Source organism: Podarcis bocagei, assembly GCF_964188305.1.
Source record: "Podarcis bocagei genome assembly, chromosome: 8".
NCBI classification, from domain to species: domain Eukaryota; kingdom Metazoa; phylum Chordata; class Lepidosauria; order Squamata; family Lacertidae; genus Podarcis; species Podarcis bocagei.
In genome coordinates this window covers 71,827,366-71,847,378 of record NC_138133.1, presented here as the reverse complement: position 1 = coordinate 71,847,378, position 20,013 = coordinate 71,827,366, and the positions used below count along the sequence as shown (strand labels likewise).

Below are 20,013 nucleotides of genomic sequence, written 5' to 3'. Positions count from 1 at the left end.
TTGCCCACATCCAATCCTTTGCTACATCCAGACACTGGTTTGGGACCTCCATGGCCTTCCCAGAATAAGGCGTAAAGGAGAAATCAATATACAATTCAACTCTCCAGGGTTTCTGCTATGTGCAGTGTTAGGTTGTGGGTGAACATATCAGACGACACATCGATTCTTCAAACAGCTCTAGTTTATTCACAAGCCAGGACAGAACTGAACTGAAGGGTTCAGTCAGCCTACTTATATAGAGCTCCAGTACAACGTTACTGTAACAACTTTCTAAAACTATCCAATCACTGAACGTCACTTTCGATCCCTTATTTGCATAACTATCTACAGTATCCCCCTGCTGGCCCAGGGTGAGAACTTCAGTACATAACATGCATAGTCCAGGCCTGCAATTCCAGCAAATATATCTGCATCATTAACCAGGTTAGGTCAAGGCAGCTTCAGTCACTGCCTCTGAGCATAACAAGCACATGTGCTTATTTTCTTCTGCTATTAGTGAGTACAGAAGGAAATCAAATTATTTGTGGCATAGAAAATAACTATTTTTCTTGTAACTATGACAATTACTGTATCCTATTATGCATTTTCAAATACTTGGGAACTTCCCCGTAATCACTGTCTTGCCTTAAGTGAATGTTCCATTGCCAAAGTAGGAGTACACCCCTGATTTCATGTGTGTGATACAAAAAATATCGACTTCTTTGCAAGGAAAAAATATTTTTGGCTTCAGATGAATTGAAAATATACAATTACTGGCGCTTGATTTTGCAATAAAGTTGAATCGACGCCTGGCATATTTTCAGATGAGGCTCATTCTCTCTCTCTCCTTTTACCTCTAGATAAAAAGTGTTTAGTAGTTAAAGTAATAAATCAGAATTAGGACATCACTTAAGCATAATCTGGACCAGTTGTTGCCTTTTGAGGCCTCCTTAGAAGACCCAAGCCGATCAGAACAGATAGATAGACTTTCTCCGTGCCTTGCATAATCATCCCTGAAATATACTCAGAATCGAGAGTAGATTTAATGCTCTTTATTCAGCTCATAGTGGTGAAGAGGAATGGAAGTTCCCCCAGGATGTCTGCTTTATATACATTATTTACACAATGGGCCTCACATGATTGGCTAATTCTGAGATTCGCCTGTAGGCCAATCAGGTTGCAGATTCACTTCCAGCTGGAGCTGGATTGGGTGGCTCCTGTGGACCAACCAGACTGCTGCACTCTGAATCCTATTGTTCTAGGACCAATCAGACTGCTGCATTCTGAATCCTATTGTTCTAGGACCAATCAGATTGCTGCATTTTGGATCCTATTCAATTCAGTACATAACAATCCCCTTACTCGCCTTTTGCCTAAACTAAAAAGTCCCGACTGTGGCAATCTTTTCTCCACATGTGAATTGCCCTCTTTCTGTTTCTCACTTAGAATCCAGTTGCATGTGTGTTCTGTTACAGATACTCATTTAGCGGTGTCTCACTGCGCAGTCTCCTATCAACCACATCTCCCTTCCATCTGTACTGGAAACCATCTCTGTAGCATGATGTGAAAGATATGTTAAGCCATTAACACTAGAGAAATCAAAACTCAAAATTGCAAAGGCCCGAAGAGAACTTCTGGTAAAACACAATTATGCTATTAGACTGGAAGAATGTCATAAATATAGACAGCTGTGGGAGAGATCAAGGAAAGAATTTAGTTCATTCTCCTCTTTCGGTAATCAGGGTTTTTTTTCTCCTTTACGGTGATACCTCGGGTTACAGATGCTTCGGGTTACAAATTCCGCTAACCAGGAAGTGGTTGCTCCAGGTTAAGAGCTTTCCCCCAGGATAAGAACAGAAATTGCGTGCCAGCAGCGCAGCGGCAGCAGGAGGCCCCATTAGCAAAAGCACGTTTCAGGTTAAGAACCGTTTCAGGTTAAGAACGGACCTCTGGAACGAATTAAGTTCTTAACCCAAGGTACCACTGTATAGTTAACTTTCCCCTACATGCAAAAATTATTAAAATTATTATATGAATTTTATCAGCAGATAATTTTATCAACAGATACCCCAATGAATAACTTTCCCACAAAATAAAATTATGCTGAAAGCAGCTTACAACAAACAAAACAAGGCTGCGTTTCAAACAAACAGTTCGAAAACACTTTCATAATGACATAGTAAAATAACAGCAATGACCTACAAAGAAACCACATTTCAATGCTATAAACATGACGAGATTATTTGGTCATGTGCAGATTATGCCATGACCAGTTTGGATTTAAGTCGAGCAAAAATTCTCATGGAGTTTCTATACATCCAGTTTAAGAAACCCCTGGCTCTTTTTTTAGCACTTTCGGCTATTGACTTCATGATGGGATTTAGCCAGAGTTCTTTAAATGGTGTCAGAAAGCCAAGTTCCACTATTTCTGCTGACATTTGCTTCTGTGAGCTTGGCAGGGGGGGGTGATGTACTGACGATCTGTGACAGTTTAAAATAAGCTTGTAGATACCATGTTCCGGAGTCGTTTTTCTATCAGCACTATTCCAAAGGAGTTTATTTTCCTCTAGGGGGAAAAAAAAGTAAGATCATTTACCAAAATAAGTCATGAGAGTCCAAGTTCAGTAAATCTAGAAGGCTTTAATCTCAATTTAGTTTGTTTATATTCAAGCAACAACAAAAAAGCATAAGGACCAGTGGAATACTTATTGCTCCAAAACGTAGCCTGTGTATTGCTTTAGAAAACAATATCTAATTGGCACTGCATTTCAACTGTTCCTCATAAAGCGTGACCATTTTTATGTCCAGCCTTTCTCTGACTTTTTCCAAGATACTTTATCTTAGCCCTGCATTTGGAACTTCCCCTACATTGGATTTATCTTGCCATTTTGATTGGCTGCATTCTTTCCAGCGTAGTGCCCTTAATTCTCCCCTTACTGATCCAATTCTGGCTGTGTGCAAAGGGATTGTGCAGCAGCGTTCTCTTAGTTTGGAATGGGCATTGTGTAGCTGACAGTGCAATCGTATAAGAACATAATAAAAGCCTTCCTGGATCAGGCCAATGGCCCATCTAATCCAGCCTTCTGTTCTAACAGTGGCCAACCAGATAGAAGCTTGTGGGAAGTCCGCAAGCAGGACTTGAGGACTTAGCAGTCTTTCAAATTGTGATTCCCAGCTACTGAGTTGAGGAGCACACTGCCATCACCAGTGGAGGTAGAATTAAAGAATCATAGAGTTGGAAGGGACTCAGTGGTAATCTAGTCCAAACCCTGCAATGTCAGAATCTCAGTTAAAGCCTCCATGACAGATGGCCATCCAAGTAAAAGAAAGCCATCACAGATCACAGCCATTGATCCTCCATGAACTTGTGAATCCTTTTTATTTAAACATTTTATTTATACTTTTCAGATATATACATTTCACTGATCTTACAAAAATTCTAACATTTTAAAACTTGACTTCCTTCCTCCTCTTTCTGCAGGTTCCCTTAACTTTATTTTTAATATCTTCTGCATATCCAAATTAACTTAACTTATTTATTTATCTTCTTTAAATATATACTCTTATGTAGCTGCAGGTTATTACAACAACCCTGCCTGTGTTTTTATCTGTTTACAATTTATCTGTAAATATTCGATAAACCCTTTCTGTTCTTTTATAAAAAGTTTGTTACCTTTATTTCTTATTCTTTCAGTAAGTTTCACCATTTCTGCATATTCCATAAGTTTTTGTATCCATTCTTCCTTTGCTGGGACTTGTTTAATCCTCTGTTAAAACCACCTAAGTTGGTGGCCATCACTACCTTCTGTGGGAACCAATTCCATAGTTTAACTGCACACTGTGTAAAAAATTCCTTCCTTTGGTCTGTCCTGAATCTTCCAACCTTCACCTTCATTGTATGTCCACGAGTTCTAGGACTCAGCTAGACTGGTAAAGAAAAAGTCATTTATATGTGTTGTATGTGTGATATTCCTCTACCTGTTTTCCCTGTTTAAATTTACAACTCTTTAAACTGAAATTCTTCTTTGATGTGTCTAGATCCAGTCCTAGTAGGGAAATCACAAATGAGTTAAGTCATAATGATATGGCTGAAATATGATTCCACTGACCCGCAGCATTTTCAGGATTTCGGGAATCTTCCTGACTTGTCGCCACCACAGAATTCCAAATCAAGTGTGGTTCATTGTGTGGCTGTATTGGCTAACATGAAGAACCTCTCCTGTCTCTTTGTAGGCTGTATCTAAAGGGTCATTCAGGAACCGCAGGAAAACAGAGCAGCTTGATATTGCACGGAGCTGACTTCAGTACCAAAGATGCTGACAATGACAACTGCATGTGCAAATGTGCCCTTATGCTAACAGGAGGTAAGCATCAAATGATAAAAAAACACTCATAATAAAGGGATGGATGGACCAAAAGATAAATGAATGAATGAATGAATGAATGAATGGAGAAAGAGCTACTTTCTACTGAATCATGATTCTAATCCTTCCAGCCCACTGCTACCAACAGTTTTCCAAAGGGTTTCAAACAGAAGTTCTTTTCGGCTTACTGAGATTCCTTTAGCTAAAGTTTCACTGAAAATCAATGGGAAATTGGTCTTCCTCCTTAGGGGAAACATCTGCAGGGTTTTAAGGGAGCCTTGTTAAGACTTGTGAAACCTGGTGTGTTCAACGTTTTTTTCTGTTACTGAGCTACCTTCTGCTTCTGTTACTGCTCTCTACCTTCTAAGAAGTGACGAATTGATTTAAATCTTTTTCATTTTTTTTTTAAAGAAATATGCAGGGCCAGAGGTGCAGATAATGGAGACCTGGTTTTGGGTCTCCTGTCTCACAACATTCTTGTTAGATTTGGATTGGGACCACAGTATTTATTTATGTTCACTAGATTTATTTCTGTTCTGGAAATGGGACAAATAAGTGAACACTGGGGATTTCAGTTCCCGTTTCTGATTTTGTCATCTGCCCCTCCCCATGGCTGCTTGTTACAAATGATAGTGGTGATGATGTTGGGGTGGACGGTGGGGGTGTCATCTGATCTCAAGTCACTATCATCTTGGTCTATTATTTATAGCGCCAAACAAAAATAATACCACTGATGTATTGATAAGAGTCCAATGGGAAATTCACTGGGAATGTTGAGTCAGTAACCAAGATGCCCCCGTCCAGGGTGATTCTAGACATTTGAAGTGAGTCCTAGTAATTTCTTGTGGAAAGCTTCCAAGTAAGAAAAAGCTATATGGACATATAAGGAGATGCTTTTACCCGTTTTTGTCAGCTGTATGACTAACGATGCTTGACTCATTTTTTCAGGGCCGGTGCTACTAATTGATTGTGCATAAACATCTTTAAATAGGATATGATGGGTTATTTTTTTTCATGGATTTGCAATGTACAGCCAGCTTCCTGTGAGATAGCACTTTGAGCACTTCACAACACTGAACCGTAGAAAGATCCGTTCAATTCTTTTGTCACAACAAACTGTCTGATAACAAAAAGTGGCTGTGATAACTATGTAATAAAAATAATTCATCTTGTAAAATAATTGTATCTTAGACAGTAGAAAACCTTATCAGACTTTCTGTTGGTTTTGGCAACACCATGGACAGCCTTTTGATTATGAATTCTATAAAATATACACAAGTTCTGCAGCTATCTTGACAGCCTGGAGGGTTTTGTAGTCTCTGGGAGATGAGCAAAATATTTTATGTGTAGCAAGTGACAAAAGAGATGATCAGAGATGGAGACTGGAATCACCAGAGATTAAAAACTACAACTGGAAAGCCACAATTTATTCTGTACTGTTGTTAAATGTTTTAGCGCCAAAGTCCCTTGAGGAAAGTTTGAAGGAGCTGGGGATATTTAGCCTGGAGAAGAAGTAATTAAAAAGTGACACGATAGACATATTCAGATAATTGAAGGGCTGCCACAGAGATTACAGAATCATAGAGCTGGAAGGACCACAAGGATCATCGAGTCCAACCCCCTACAATCCAGGAATCTTTCACCCAATGTGGGGCTCAAATCCACAGCCCTGAGATTAAGAGTCTCATGCTCTACCAACTGAGCTGTGATAAAGCAGGTTCATTTTATGTTGCTTCAAAGGATGGGACCTAAAATAATTGGATTGAGTTACAAACATGTGATTTTGACTAGACATTGAATAGAACTTAGGAACATAGGAAGACATTCTGAAATGAAACATATTTGATCTTGTTATAGGATTAATGCAGCAAATGTGTATAAAACTAATTGGAATATTCAAGTGCAACATCCCATCACTGCAAAGATTTCTGCTTGTGCAATGGGATTTCTGCCCCCCTCTCCTCCCCATTTACCCTACCCAGATCTGCTCTGGAGGACTGGGGGGATCTCTAGGACAAATCTGGGTGATGCACAGCAGGAGGAGAGATCATTTGACAAGTCAACACTTGATTTAAAGACTAAGAAATAACAAGGCCAACGGGAGAAGATTTTGGGTGGAATTCAGTCTTGTGCAAAGGTGTTTGCTCCATCAGCACAAACATTTCTGCTTGCCAGATGGAACAATCTCCCAGCCCTCCCAAGCAGACTTGGGGAGGGTGTTGGGGAGGAGAGAGGGGAAAGTCCCATTGCACTGGAGGGACTCATTATGTTGGCTTCCGCCAGCTCAACAACTTGGTTGAATTTCTCTTTCCAGCATGATGTGGAACAGTGGGCTTCAAGTTTGGCCAAACTTTAAAGCTCTGTGTAGAAAACTCTATAGTTAATGCTCTGATCCTTCTAGGTAGTATTCCAAAAGCCGTTATTTATTTTACATCTAAAATGTTTGCATGCCATTCATGCAATCATTTGATAGGCTGGGTGGAACCGAAAGAGGTAATTATGGAAGGCCAAGCAAGATTTAGAGCAGGTAGATCTACCACAGTCTATTGCTTTGTGCTGGCATACCTGGCTCAGAGGTTTGCAACAGGAGATAAAAGGTCCCTTGATGCAGCTTTTGTTGACCTGTTATGATCATCATAATTACCTACAGTGCTGTGGAGTATATACAGATCGCAAAAGTAGAGCAGTCTGTTTCCAAAAAGGTTTACAAACTTCACTGAACCATCAAAACAGGTCTTTTCCATTGAAAACCCGTAGAGCACATTTATTATTAAGACAAGGCCATATTTAAGGCCATTTGCATATTTAGATCACATTTAAATGCCGCAGTGGCTGGTGCACATTGTCAATGGTAGGATGGAAGGCAGAGGGAGCCACCGTAGGCAGAGACAGAGCTAGTGGCAGGCAGAGCCAAGTCATTCTAGTTTTGCCCCCTCCTTCCTTCATGTACAACACTGAGACTTAGAAGGAAGAAAGTGACAGGCAATTTCAGCCCCTGGACTGGTTTGTAAGTAGGAAGGGAGGCAGGAGAAGGCTAGCTGAGGGCAGACCATAAATGGACCAGCCTCCACAGTTATGGAGCCAATGTCCATAGAGTTCGTAGGCATATAGTTACAGGACATTGAACTGTTGTGTTTTACATTGCCTGTTGCATGTGTGGATGTGCTAAATGCTGAGCTGTATGTTATCATAAGGGACGCGGGTGGCACTGTGGGTTAAACCACAGAGCCTAGGACTTGCCAATCAGAAGGTCGGCGGTTCGAATCCCCGCGACGGGGTGAGCTCTCGTTGCTCGGTCCCTGCTCCTGCCAACCTAGCAGTTCGAAAGCATGTCAAAGTGCAAGTAGATAAATAGGTACCGCTCCGGTGGGAAGGTAAACGGTGTCTCCGTGCACTGCTCTGGTTCGCCAGAAGCAGCTTAGTCATGCTGGCCACATGACCCAGAAGCTGTACACCAGCTCCCTCGGACAATAAAGCGAGATGAGTGCCACAACCCCAGAGTCGTCCGCGACTGAACCTAATGGTCAGGGGTCCCTTTACCTATGTTATCATAATGGGTGGGTTTTTTTTAAGGAGCAGACATACAAAACAAAAATGTACTTTTTCATAGGATCTAAGCAAAGTTCTGTGTTTGTGTGTGTGAGAGAGAGAGAGAGAGAGAGGAGAGAGGAGAGAGAGAGAGAGAGAGAGAGAGAGAGAGAGAGAGAGAGAGAGAGAGTTATGCACATGCAGGCAGCCAGTTTAACCTAAACTTGGGGACATAAACACAACTTTTCTATTGAAAACTAGTTCATCAGTGTTCTGTGCATTCATCACTTTCTGGCTGCACTGTCAATGTATGTGCCCATGAGCCATCACAGACCTAATACCAGAGATGGAGTAGTGATATTATCCAATGGCCCATCAAACAGACATTATCAATAGTAAGTCTATACCTTCAGATGTCAGTCTTTTCATGTAGACTAGGCGAACTCCAGCAATGTGCATACATGAGTGAACTAGTTCAGAATCATCCGAAAAATGTTTTGTTTTGTTTTTTGGATGGATTTCCAAGCTACCCAACAGCAAGTGTGGTGTAGTGGTTAAGAGCGGTAGTCTCGTAATCTGGGGAACCGGGTTCACGTCTCCGCTCCTCCACATGCAGCTGCTGGGTGATAAAGCGGGATATCAAATTCAAATCCAAATCCAATCTCTAGTTGTGGAACTTTCTGCCTCAGAAAGAGAAATATAGAAACCAGTTTGAAGACAAAAGATTGTAAACCGCAGTGTCCCTATTTTCCAGGGATGTCCCTGATTTAGAGAAGCCATCCTGGTTTCTGATTTGATCCTGGAATATCCTGCTTTTTCCTTAGGACGTCCCTATTTTCATCGCAAAAATGTTAGAAGGTATGGTAGGATGTCCTTATTTTCTTTGGAGAAATGTTGGTGGGTATGGAGTTATTTGACTCCCGAGCTGTCTGAAGGCAATCCTGTATAGGGAAGGTTTTTTTAAAAAATGTTTAATGTTTTATTTTATATATATATATATGTTGGAAGCTGCCCAGAGTGGCTGGGCAACCCAGTAAGATGTGTGGGGTATAAATAGCAAAGTTATCATTATGGAATGGGATGTCCCTATTTCCATCAGAGAAATGTTGGAGAGTATGCTGTGGTTCCAATAAATAAGACATATTTTTAGTTAGGAATATTGAATTAAAATCAGCAGATGCTCAACTAGTAATCTAAACAGAAGGATGAGGATTTAGAAACATCAGTAGAATAATTTCTTGCTCTCCCCCTACAGGTCCATAAAAAGCAAACCTTGATTGTTTTAGGCCAGTATAATTTCTGGTATGAATGAATAAATGTTTACTGTTGAAATGATTGAAGCCATTGGCCATAACAATATTTGAAGTGTTTTTAAAACAACAAAATAAAAAAATTCTAGAATGATAGAACCACCAAGAACAATGCAAAATCCTTCCAGTTATATTGAATCATTCTGGCAGTATAATTAATATCTCTAGGGATGAAATGGACCAGCTCAGAAGCTGATTGCAATTCTATCTAGTCAATCACCACTCCCTTAGCTGTATGAGAAAAATTCAGAGATTTATAGGGGAGATGGCTGCAATTCGGGTGTGGATTAATTTAACAGGCTGCAATTCCTCTTTCCCCGTTTTATCTGTGCAGTTATCTGCCAGTCTACTGTTGCTGGGCTGGGGATAGCGCCATAAGTAGAGTTTAAAAAAGACCAGTCCTCACATTATTCTCCAGAATAAGTTGCAGTTGCTGCTTAGCAGAAATCGAACCTTTGAGGCAATGGCAACTTTTAAACACTTGAAACTATGTGGAAAATATGGAGATCTGTCCTGTAGCCAGGTCAGCAGGAAGGCAGGAAGTTAGTATCCTGGGACCTGTTTCAGCATTTGCTGACTTTTGTCTTGGTTCATACCTACATATATATATCTATTTCACTTGATCTCTCAGCTGAATGTGTGAAGCATCTTCACTGGAAAAGCATTGTTAGAGTTGGAATTGCATGAGATACAGGTTTTCTCTGAGGGGATTAAACTGTGATAGCTCATCCAAGCAAACGAGCAATGATTTGATGAGGCAGTCAAGAAGGGATAAACAACACATGCTTGTGTGAGCTGGACCACATAGATAAACCGTAATAGACATGTCTCCAGTACCCTATAAAGCAGACCCCACTTAATTGTGCAAGTCAGCCGGGAGTCCTTAAATGTGGTACGTACTTTAGCAGATCGTTCCTGTAGGCATAATTTAGGTAGTCTGTCATGTAGGGCTGCTTTGGGATTGCACAGTGTTTAGGTTGCCTTGCTCAGAAAAGAAAAATATCCCCAAAGAAAGTCTGTCTTTCATGCTATGATGGTTGTTGTGAAGTAGAATGGTAATAGATACCACTTTCCTGGTCCATACTCCTGACAGTGTAAATGGAGCTGAGAGCCGCTTATGTGTTCCAGGCTTATGTGTTCTGGAAAGGGGGGGGGGATCGAGGATTAGATTTTTCCATGTTTAGCTTTGTCTTAAATTTCTGCAAGATTATGCTCTTGTTACAGTCAAACATCAGCTGTGCTGCTTTCTTTTTCTTTGGTTATTAGCCCCTTAGGTATAGCTTTGTAATCAAAGAGAGGTCAGCTGTATCAAAATAGCAGAATGCCAGAATGTATTTGGCAATGATCCTTCCCCAAAGATCTTGTTATGAAGTGTTACTTCGGGGGTGGGGAGCCTACAAAGTATTGTTCAAAAAAAAAAAATAATGCAAGAAATTACTTTGCAAGGCTCAAGTCATAAATTCACTCTGGTCGAAATGCAGAGTCGAGTAAACCTTGGAGCTATGCGCTGATCATTGTTACCACTGGTTAAAAAAGAAAAAAGAAAACAAGGACTCCTTTCCTTTGGATGGAATGCAGAGGTCCATATCTGCTGACAAAGTGCACAAGCCGCATGGGAAGCACATTCTGCCCACAAAAAAAAAAAAAAAAGAAATTTGTGTTTAATTCCCCTGCATCTCCAGAGATAGGACAGGAATCCTTGAACACCAAAGGTGCCTTTTATTATTTTTATTATTCTTTCTTCCAAAAAAAAAAAAAGTTAGTAAGCATTTCAGTTTGGAAGACGCCGTGTTGTTCCGTGGAGTCAAAGAAATCTCACACCGCTCTGCTAACTGTGTGTGCTCAGTTTTGATTGTTACTTGGCTCTGCTAGGCTCCCCTGCAGAGGCTTCCAGCAGGTTCACAGATGCTGTGTTGCTGCACAACACAAGCAACCTCTAGTTTAAATGGAACAAAAGGTGCAGACTGGCTTCCTTCCCCTTTGGGAGAAGGGGAAATCTCTTTATTTCACTATTAGCCTTCAACCCCAAAAGCACAAACCTAAGCTGTCCTGCTATATACTCCTTTCAAAAAAGGGACTTTTGCAATGAGTAAAGCCATGCTTCTGATGTATTGCTTTGCTTCAGAATTCTTGTCTTGCAGGTCCTTCTGCACTGTGCTTTGTAGAAGGAACAGTTTGTCTGAGGGCCAAACTAGATTTGATGTGAGTGGGAACCATGATAGTTTTTAAATTTGGTAAAAAGCAGCCACGTGGGTTTGGATTCAGCCTGCTTTGCTTGGATGAAAATGTCCCCAAACTGCTATCAGCAATGGAGATAACCTACATCCATACATTAAAAGCACTTTTATAATACTGTGACAAGCATGAAGCATCCTGGGAACTGTAGTTTGTTAAGGGGGCTGGGAATTATAGTCCTGTGAGGTCATCACCTTTAACATCCTAGAGTTTTCAGGATGTTCCATGACTCTTAAAGTGGTAATGGTGATGATACTCAATGTTATAGATAGCTTTTCCTACCACCTAAACAGCAGCTTTCAATGGGGGTGCAGAGTTTTAGCTTAGCGAGATGAATTAATATCCCCTCCCCAGCACTGCAAATGCAAGTCAAGTGAAATTGCTTCCACGGTGGCTGCTTTTAACCAAAGGAAAAGATTTCAGGAGATCCGGTCAGAGATCTCCCACACACTAGTTAGCTTGGCTCTTAGAGTGACCGCTGAAACGTTACCTAAACTGAAATTCAAGGCTAATGTGGGGGTTCCTTTTCAGGTGACCAGCTTTTGAGGGTAGCCCAATTTTTTTTGGAAAGAGTACTAACAGTTCTCACAGGAGTTTCACATATCCCTTATTGATTTGCTTGGAAAAGAGGTTGGGGGGTGGGAGGAAGGAGAATTGTAAGTAATATGAGGTGGGGGAGGAATGTCCACATTATTTTATTCTCTCATCAATGTACATGGCGAGTCCCTGCCACAAATCTGCTGACAATATAAATTTCATTGGCGCCGGTTGGGGGGTATCAAAGAGGGCAAAAAGGAGTGGATTTAAGAAACAACAGAAAGAAAGGGTGAGTGGGTAAAACCAGTGTTAACAAGGCTTTTATGCATTTACAGTGGATGCTTGGGTTGCAAACGTGATCTGTGCGGGAAGCACATTCGCAACCCGCAGTGCAGCGCAATGTCTGCACATGCGCGGGTCGCAATTCGGCGCTGCTGCACATGTGCAAAGCGTGATTTAGCACTTCTGTGCATACGCAAGTGCCAAAACCTGAAAGTAACCTGTTCCGGTACTTCTGGGTTTGGCGCGGTGGGCAACCTGAAATCACGCAACCCAAAGCGTCTGTAACCCAAGGTATGACTGTATTTATAAAAGCAGCTATATACCACCAGTTCATACAATATAACAAGGCAGTGTATAATAATTTATACGACAAAGTATAAACACCATATAAACAGTACAAAATGATTAAGGTGACTGGCTGATCAAAAAAATTATACTGTTGCATAGGCCTGTCTTCAAGAGATGCCTGAAAGTCAATAGCAAGCATACCTGCTGAATCTCTGCTGGCAGAGTATTCCACAGCATGGCCCTGGTAACACTAACTGCTCGACTTCTACGGGAGGTCAGTCAGGCCTCTGAAACATGGGGGTTGAATGGGATAGCCTCCAAAGTCCCTTACAAGCCCATGATTCTATGCCTGCAAACATATCATCAAGGGTGACCAAGTGATAGAGGATCTGAAACCAAGCCTTAGATAAGGTTTCCAGATTTTTTTCAATGAATCCGGGGACACTTTTCAACTTCCATGGATTTTGTATGGGGACTGATTTGTAAATCCGGGGACCGTCCCCGGGAAACAGGGACTTCTGGCAACCTGACCTTATGAGGAATGGTTGAAGGCATTGGTTATGTTTAGCCTGGAGAACAGAAGAGTGAGAGGTGTCATGATAGCCATCTTCAGGTATCCGAAGGGAGCAGACAAGAAAGGAGATTCCAGCTACAGTGGTACCTCGGGTTAAGAACTTAATTTGTTCTGGAGGTCTGTTCTTAAACTGAAACTCTTCTTAACCTGAGGTACCACTTTAGCTAATGGGGCCTCCAGCTGCCGCTGCATGATTTCTGTTCTCATCCTGAAGCAAAGTTCTTAACCTGAGGTACTATTTCTGGGTTGGCAGAGTCTGTAACCTGAAGCATCTTTAACCTGAAGCGTCTGTAACCCAAGGTACCACTGTAAACATTCGGAGGAACTTTCTGGTAGTAAGAGCTGTTTGACAGTGGAATGGACATATGGAAAGTGGTGGGCTCTCCATTGTTGGAGGTTTTTAAGCAGAGGTTGGATGGCTATCTGTCAGGGAATCTTTGACTGTGATTCCTGCATTGCAGGGGGTATGATTTGATTTAGAATAATAGAATTTTAGAGTTGGAAGGTACCCTAAGGGTCATCTAGTCCAACCCCCTGCAATGCACAAAGTTCTGCCTTGCTCAAAATGTGCTAGTAAAGTGATATGCTGCTTCCCTGTATTCTAATTAAAACAAGTTGAGTTTGTTTGAGTGAGTGTCATCGAGAATAAGAGTCTGCAAATGTTTGTTTCTGAATGATTTATTTAGCCATTGTTTACCTCTTTAAAGTTTGGCTACAAATATTTAAACAACCCAAAAAAAAATCTTCAGAGGGCAAAACTTGATCTCACATAATTTTATGCTTTCAAGAAGGAAATGTTGTGATCCCCCACAAACACGGCTGGAGCATGTATGCTTCTTAATTAAGGAAAGAAACAAGCTTCACTGTTAAAAAAAATCATTGCAGTTCTTTCATACATTTAGGGAGCAATCCTATGGCAAGATTCACTAGGATGAGCAGTTTAGGATGCAGTGGATCTCTGGCCCAGCTGATCAAGGTTGAAAATATGGTGGTGTAACTTGCTCATCCTGCCTCAGCCAGGACTCAGCTGGCTGAACCAAAGCTGGCTGAGCTGATTCAAGCATAATTCACCCAAAAAGGGCATTCCAAGGGCATAGCAGGGGCAGAACCATGGACTTAGCTGGATCCTAACCCCATTCAGTTTGGTCACGTGGCCTGGCAGCCCAGCATAAGAACTCTATTCCATAAGTTTAGAGACAATGACCTGAATGAATAGATTTGCAGATGCACCCATGAAAATTTATCAGCTTGTAGAAATGCATGCGCATTGGGTGTCAGCGTTGTGAAATGACTACAAAATAAGATGCTAAGAAGTCAAACAAATGGAAGGATGTCTTGTTCAGTGTCATTTGATCTAGAATCAACTCTGATTATAGGCAAGAACCCAAAATTTAGCTGCTGTCAAGGGTTTGCAATATCCACTGGAATAGTTGTTCCTTTCTTTTTGAGAAGCGGACCTGTATGCCACATAACAAAATATTTTTTGAAAATTCCCTCACTTTCAGAAACTGTCTGCTGTTTGGTACAGAGTACTGCTATTCCTATTTCTATCATTGACTGTTTTTTATGTAGCCACTCATACAGTTCTAAGAATCCCAACCTCAAAATATTTCTTCTTTTTCAAAAAAGAAGAAGAAGAAACTCAAAACATGGCCTCCACGGCCTTTACCAAGTTGGATTCTACACATTTGCCAGCCAGCGTGATGTTGCAAGCCAAAGTGAGCATGCTTAGTTGGTGTATATTCTAATGGTTTTGTTCTTAATGATTTCAGGATGGTGGTTTGATGCCTGTGGGCCTTCCAATCTCAACGGAATGTTCTACTCTGCTGGGCAGCACCATGGAAAAATAAATGGAATCAAATGGCACTACTTCAAAGGCCCCAGTTATTCATTACGTTCCACAACTATGATGATCCGGCCCTTAGACTTTTAAACGCACCAAGCAAAAGCAAAAACAATGTGCAGTATAGCTACCATATTCTGAAGAACTTCGTATGTGACCTTCAGAAGCAGAGGGTGAGGACTTCCTGAAAGCATCAAATGGCAGCCGCCCATCAGTACTCAGATCTTCCCTGTCATAGGCTGCAGTAAACGGACACAAGTCACCACCCAACACACCAGGATGCAGATGACACTGTGGTTGTTTGGACTAGCGAAGGTGTTTATTGCGACAGATCAGTGGACAACATTATGGTTCGGTTGCCACAAATGAACCTAATACTTTTGAGCAGAAGCTTGTTTGCTTGTACAAAACTGCCAGATTAAACTAGATGAAATTTTGTAAAGCAGAAATACATCATCATCATCATCATCATCATCATCACCATCATCATCCGTGGAGAAAAGGATGCTTGTCAGTGAAGGAAATAGCACAGAATCTATGCAAAAAAAAGCACAACCGATATTTATTTTAATTGGTACACGTGCCTTAAAAAAGAAACACAAAGATGGTCATTCAAAACGTTGCTTGGTATCAGCAAACACCATTTAGATGGATAACGTCTCTTTCATGTAGGATCAATATGGTATGTTGGAGCAATTTCTCATTAAGTCGGTTTCAAATGTGAAACATGCCCCCAATAAAGAGACTGTGAATCATGATGGACAGAGAATGATAAGAGCAATATGCAGAGAGTTGTCAATGGTCGTGCATGGCTGGGGTGAATGTAGGTAATCCTGATAATTGGCATAATCCTTCAACTGGGATTTATAGCATGATAACAAAAGAAACCAGGGATTTTTCTTTCTGACTGTTACGGCTCTGGCCTCTAGCAAATGAAGTCTGAATGTCAAACCCAGATATTTTGTAAGGTGAAATAAAGGTTATTTTGCAAATGGAATTTCCTTTGAAATATACAGCATGGATGCAGATGGCGTAACCACATATTCCAACTGGATTTGGTTCATGAAGCAGTGTTTTGTTGTTGTTTTTGCATGTGCACATTTTAATTACTTCTGAATTGCTTTTAGACCTTCATTTCTTCTCTATGTTATTCATCCTTAATCTGCAAAATAAGTTAAGCAGGAGACTATCAGTTCTTTGCTGTGCTTCAGTTACTGCTGTGAAATAGTAAATACAGGAGAACTAAGGGAATACTTACAGTTATGTATTGTAATTGCAGTGGGCATGGGCACAGAGTAGCCAAAGTTAAAGGCATTAATTTCAGTGGGAAAACTAAGCCTATGCGTAACTCTTTTATTTGAAATGAATGGGACTTAAAAGTACTCATCTGAATCATGTCCCATACGTAGGGCTGCAATAAACGTGTAGCTTTTGGTAGTTGTATGGAAGGGGTTTGTTGTGCTCTAGTACTACAATGTTGATTCCTGAATAACTTGCCTCCAATGTATGCACTTCTAGAATTTCATGTGCTTCCTTGTGTACATTGTCAACCAGCTCAGACAGACATATGGCCCAAGGGAAACGCACCTATGCTTCATTAATGTAACTCATGTGCATGAAAGATCTCATACATAGGAAGTTGCCTTATACAGGTCCCTCTAGTTCAGCACTGCTTCTGTGCAGACTATCAGTATCTTTCTAGGGTTTTAGATGTGAGTTTCCCCCAGTTCTACCTGCAGATGTCAGGTATTAAACCATGTACTCTGCCACAGAGCTTGTGGTCCTTCTCTTGCAGAAATGGGTGAGATAACCATTCACACGTAAAAATTAGGCTCATTCCATTATTTTTGAGAGCCATCCTTTTTAAGAAAATGGGGATCAGAGAAAGCTGACCGGCCATACATTTGTATGTGCAACTATCTGGTCCACATCCAATATTATTTGCTCAGTTGGAATTCATCTATGTGCATTTTCAGAATACATAGGAACTTATCAGGTCCACAAGACTTCAGAGCTCCAGTGCGCATGAGAAGTTAAATGGGGAAACCAATGTGAATGGGAACTCAAGGAACCCGCAGTAAAATCTTCTGTGTGATGGAAACTTGTGTGCATGTGTGGCACTGAGCAAATGCGATCAACAAAGCATGGGATGTTCGCTGCACACATTCCTTATGTATGTGCAGATTGGGGTTTTTCCAGCTATCAAGGTATCATTATCCGAGCTTTTCTATGCCATGAGAAGTATCTGAGTGAGGAAGGATCATCTTATGGGGGAAATCATTTACAAATCAGCATCTCAGGAAGTCCTTGTTGTAAGAACACCGTGTTCAGCACTGTTCAACAAGTCTCACTCTGACTTTCAACTGTGTTTCATATATCATTATAGGTGTACTTTAGGGGTGGCTAACCTGTGGGCTGCAGACCACATCTGGCCCTCCAAGAGGTTTTATTTGTGCCCCCTCATCACACACACCCGTTAAATGGGACAGGCCACTAGCCATGATGGCTATATTCTGCCTCCATAGTTGGAGATAGTAATGTTTCTGAATACCAGTTGCTGGAAACCATAGGAAGGGGGAGTGCTCTTGTACTCAAATCCTGCTTGTGTGTTTCTCACAGGCATCCAGTTGTCCACTGTGAGAGCACCATGCTGGACTAAATGGGCCATTGGGCTGATCCAGCAAGCTCTTTTAAGTTTGATGTCTTCCACCACTCCTGAAGACAACAGGCTAACATAGGAAGGGCAGGGCAGGCTGTGCTGTAGACCCATTGCTCTGACTTCCGACACAGTCAATCCCTCACGCTCAGCCTCTGTCACTTGAGATGACCACCTCACTGTGTCTAATGTTTGATATATTTTTAACTGTTGAATCACTGCAAATTATTTTATAGCAAGTGATTCAGAAATGGAAATGAATAACTAATAAATAAACAGTAGTGGAATCTGGCCCTGTTGAAATGAGCACACAGTTGGGTTGCTCTGAAGCGTGAGCCTCTTTCTGAAGGAAATAAAAAATGTTCAACAAGTTTTTCTAATGTTGTGCTTAAGAAAGTTGACTACCCAGCCTCTTCATAGCTTGCTTTGCTTCCATTTATGGGAATGATGAAGCTTGCACAGGTTTCCTACTGAAAACCTGGAAGTACAAGGGGGTGACCACAGGATTATTTGTAACTGTGATGGCTCCATGTCTCTCAAGTTTAGAAGGTCTTTTGTATTGATGTATCTGTATGTATTTTTCTTTGCATTATCCTGCCTGAAGGGTTAGTTTGTTGTGTTCCAACTTGTTCTTTGCTCAGTGATTCCTTCATACTTCTGGTTTCTCTCTCATTCCAGCAGTCTTCATTTAAGTCCAAAAAGTGTGCTACTTCTCAAAAAAACTTTTTTTTTTAAGTCTCCAAATCAGGAATGCCATCGTGTAGATCGTATTGCAAAGGACAATTAAAAAAAAACCATAAAGGAAAAGATATGTCAAAACTCAAGCATGATATTTACTGTTTATTTATCTCAGTTTGAACAAATGGGAACATGGTTTCCTATCCTTTATAATAAAACATTTAAAACACATTGGTTGGCTCCGTGTTTTGCTGTGTTTGGAGTGTACATTCTTGTGGTAGCCCACATTTGAGAGGAGGGAAAACCTAAGTAGAACAATATTCAGAAGTTCAGGCTGGCAATCTGAGGGCTGAGAAGATCAAGCCTCTTTGACACTACTAGAACTTGGGGACATCCAGTGAAGCTGGTTGTTGGAAGATTCAGGAAAGACAAAAGGAAGTACTTCTTCACACAGCACCAAGGTAAACGATGGAATGCAGTCCCACAAAAAGTAGTAATGGGCACCAACTTGGATGGCTGTCAAAGAGGATTGGGCAAATTCATGGAGGATAAGGCTGTAAATATGTTCCAATATGCCCCTGCATGCCAATTGCTGGGCATCCCTGTCGCGCCAGTGCTGGGGTAGGAAAAAACTTTAACATGTAGCAGAGTTCCCCAAAAATAGACCGGAGGCAATTAATATTTCATTCAACAGAGCTTTTACTTTCATCTGAAGGCAAATGAGCATAATGGTCACAAAGCCAGTACATTCAGGATTGGTACAGTCCATAAAAAATCAAGTTGCAGCACTTACAAAAATTTATAACAAGACTAAACCTTAACACTAAGCATACTATGTACAGAACACCATACCAAAAAGAAGAGAGATAGAAAGTAAAACCCAGGCTCCTTCTGGCTTATATTTATAATCAACATGACCTTAATTGGAAGAGATAAGAGAACCAGTTCAAGCCAGCTGTACTCAGCTTCTCTGAAGGTATAACCCAAACAATCATGAACCTTCTGCTTGCTTCTTTCACACAGAGGAGCTTCCAGAATTCTCTTGTATTAGTTAGAATAGGAAAGATCTCTATACATCAGATCAATACTTTCGGTACTAAGAAATGAAACCTGACAATCCCAAGTGGAGACAGGGCTCAAGCACTCAGCTTCTGCTGTCAGGCTCCCCCTAGGCATCTGATTGGCCACTATGAGATCAGAGTGAAGGACAAGATGAGCCATTGGCCTGATCTAGCAGGCTCTTCTTATGATCTAAAAGCACTTCACATTTTTTTTTTAAAAAGAAATATTCTGTCTCTTGCTAACAAACGAAACAATTCCATTTCTTGCTGGTTCCTACCAGCTGATTACTACACAACTTAATTTGGATTTGGATTTCCTTTCTAATGACTCATTTTCCTTTGGGCCATCTTTGTATGAAATGGAATTACTTGTTTCTTCTTCCCTAACGACTTTTTATTCATTAATCACTCTCTGGTTCATGAAGCCTGGCAGTGGCCAGCCTCAATTAGCTCGAATTCTTTTACCAGATCCCAGCCATTGTTTCATATATATATATAGCTCAAGGATGGAGGGAGTATTTTCAACATCTCTTTGTAACACATTTATCCACTTTTTTCTTCAGGGAAGTTAAGCATAATTAGACTTCTTTCTTGTATACATTCAAGCCAGCCTAGCTTAAAGCGGGGGTTGGGGGTGGGAGCCAGTACAAAAGACATAGGGGAATGGAGAAATGTGTC

At 41.0% G+C, this 20,013-nt stretch overlaps 1 protein-coding gene across 1 annotated transcript in view; it reads left to right on the top strand.

The window, feature by feature from the left end:
• The window catches only part of ANGPT1 (angiopoietin 1), a 145,129-nt gene extending 126,624 nt beyond the window's left edge, over positions 1-18,505 (top strand). Inside the window, exons 8-9 of the mRNA XM_081204802.1 lie at positions 4,213-4,343; positions 14,870-18,505. Of these exons, the coding sequence (XP_081060928.1) occupies positions 4,213-4,343; positions 14,870-15,030 (292 nt within the window). The 3' untranslated portion in view covers positions 15,031-18,505. The remainder of the gene's footprint in view (positions 1-4,212; positions 4,344-14,869) is intronic.
• Positions 18,506-20,013: the final 1,508 nt, after the last annotated feature.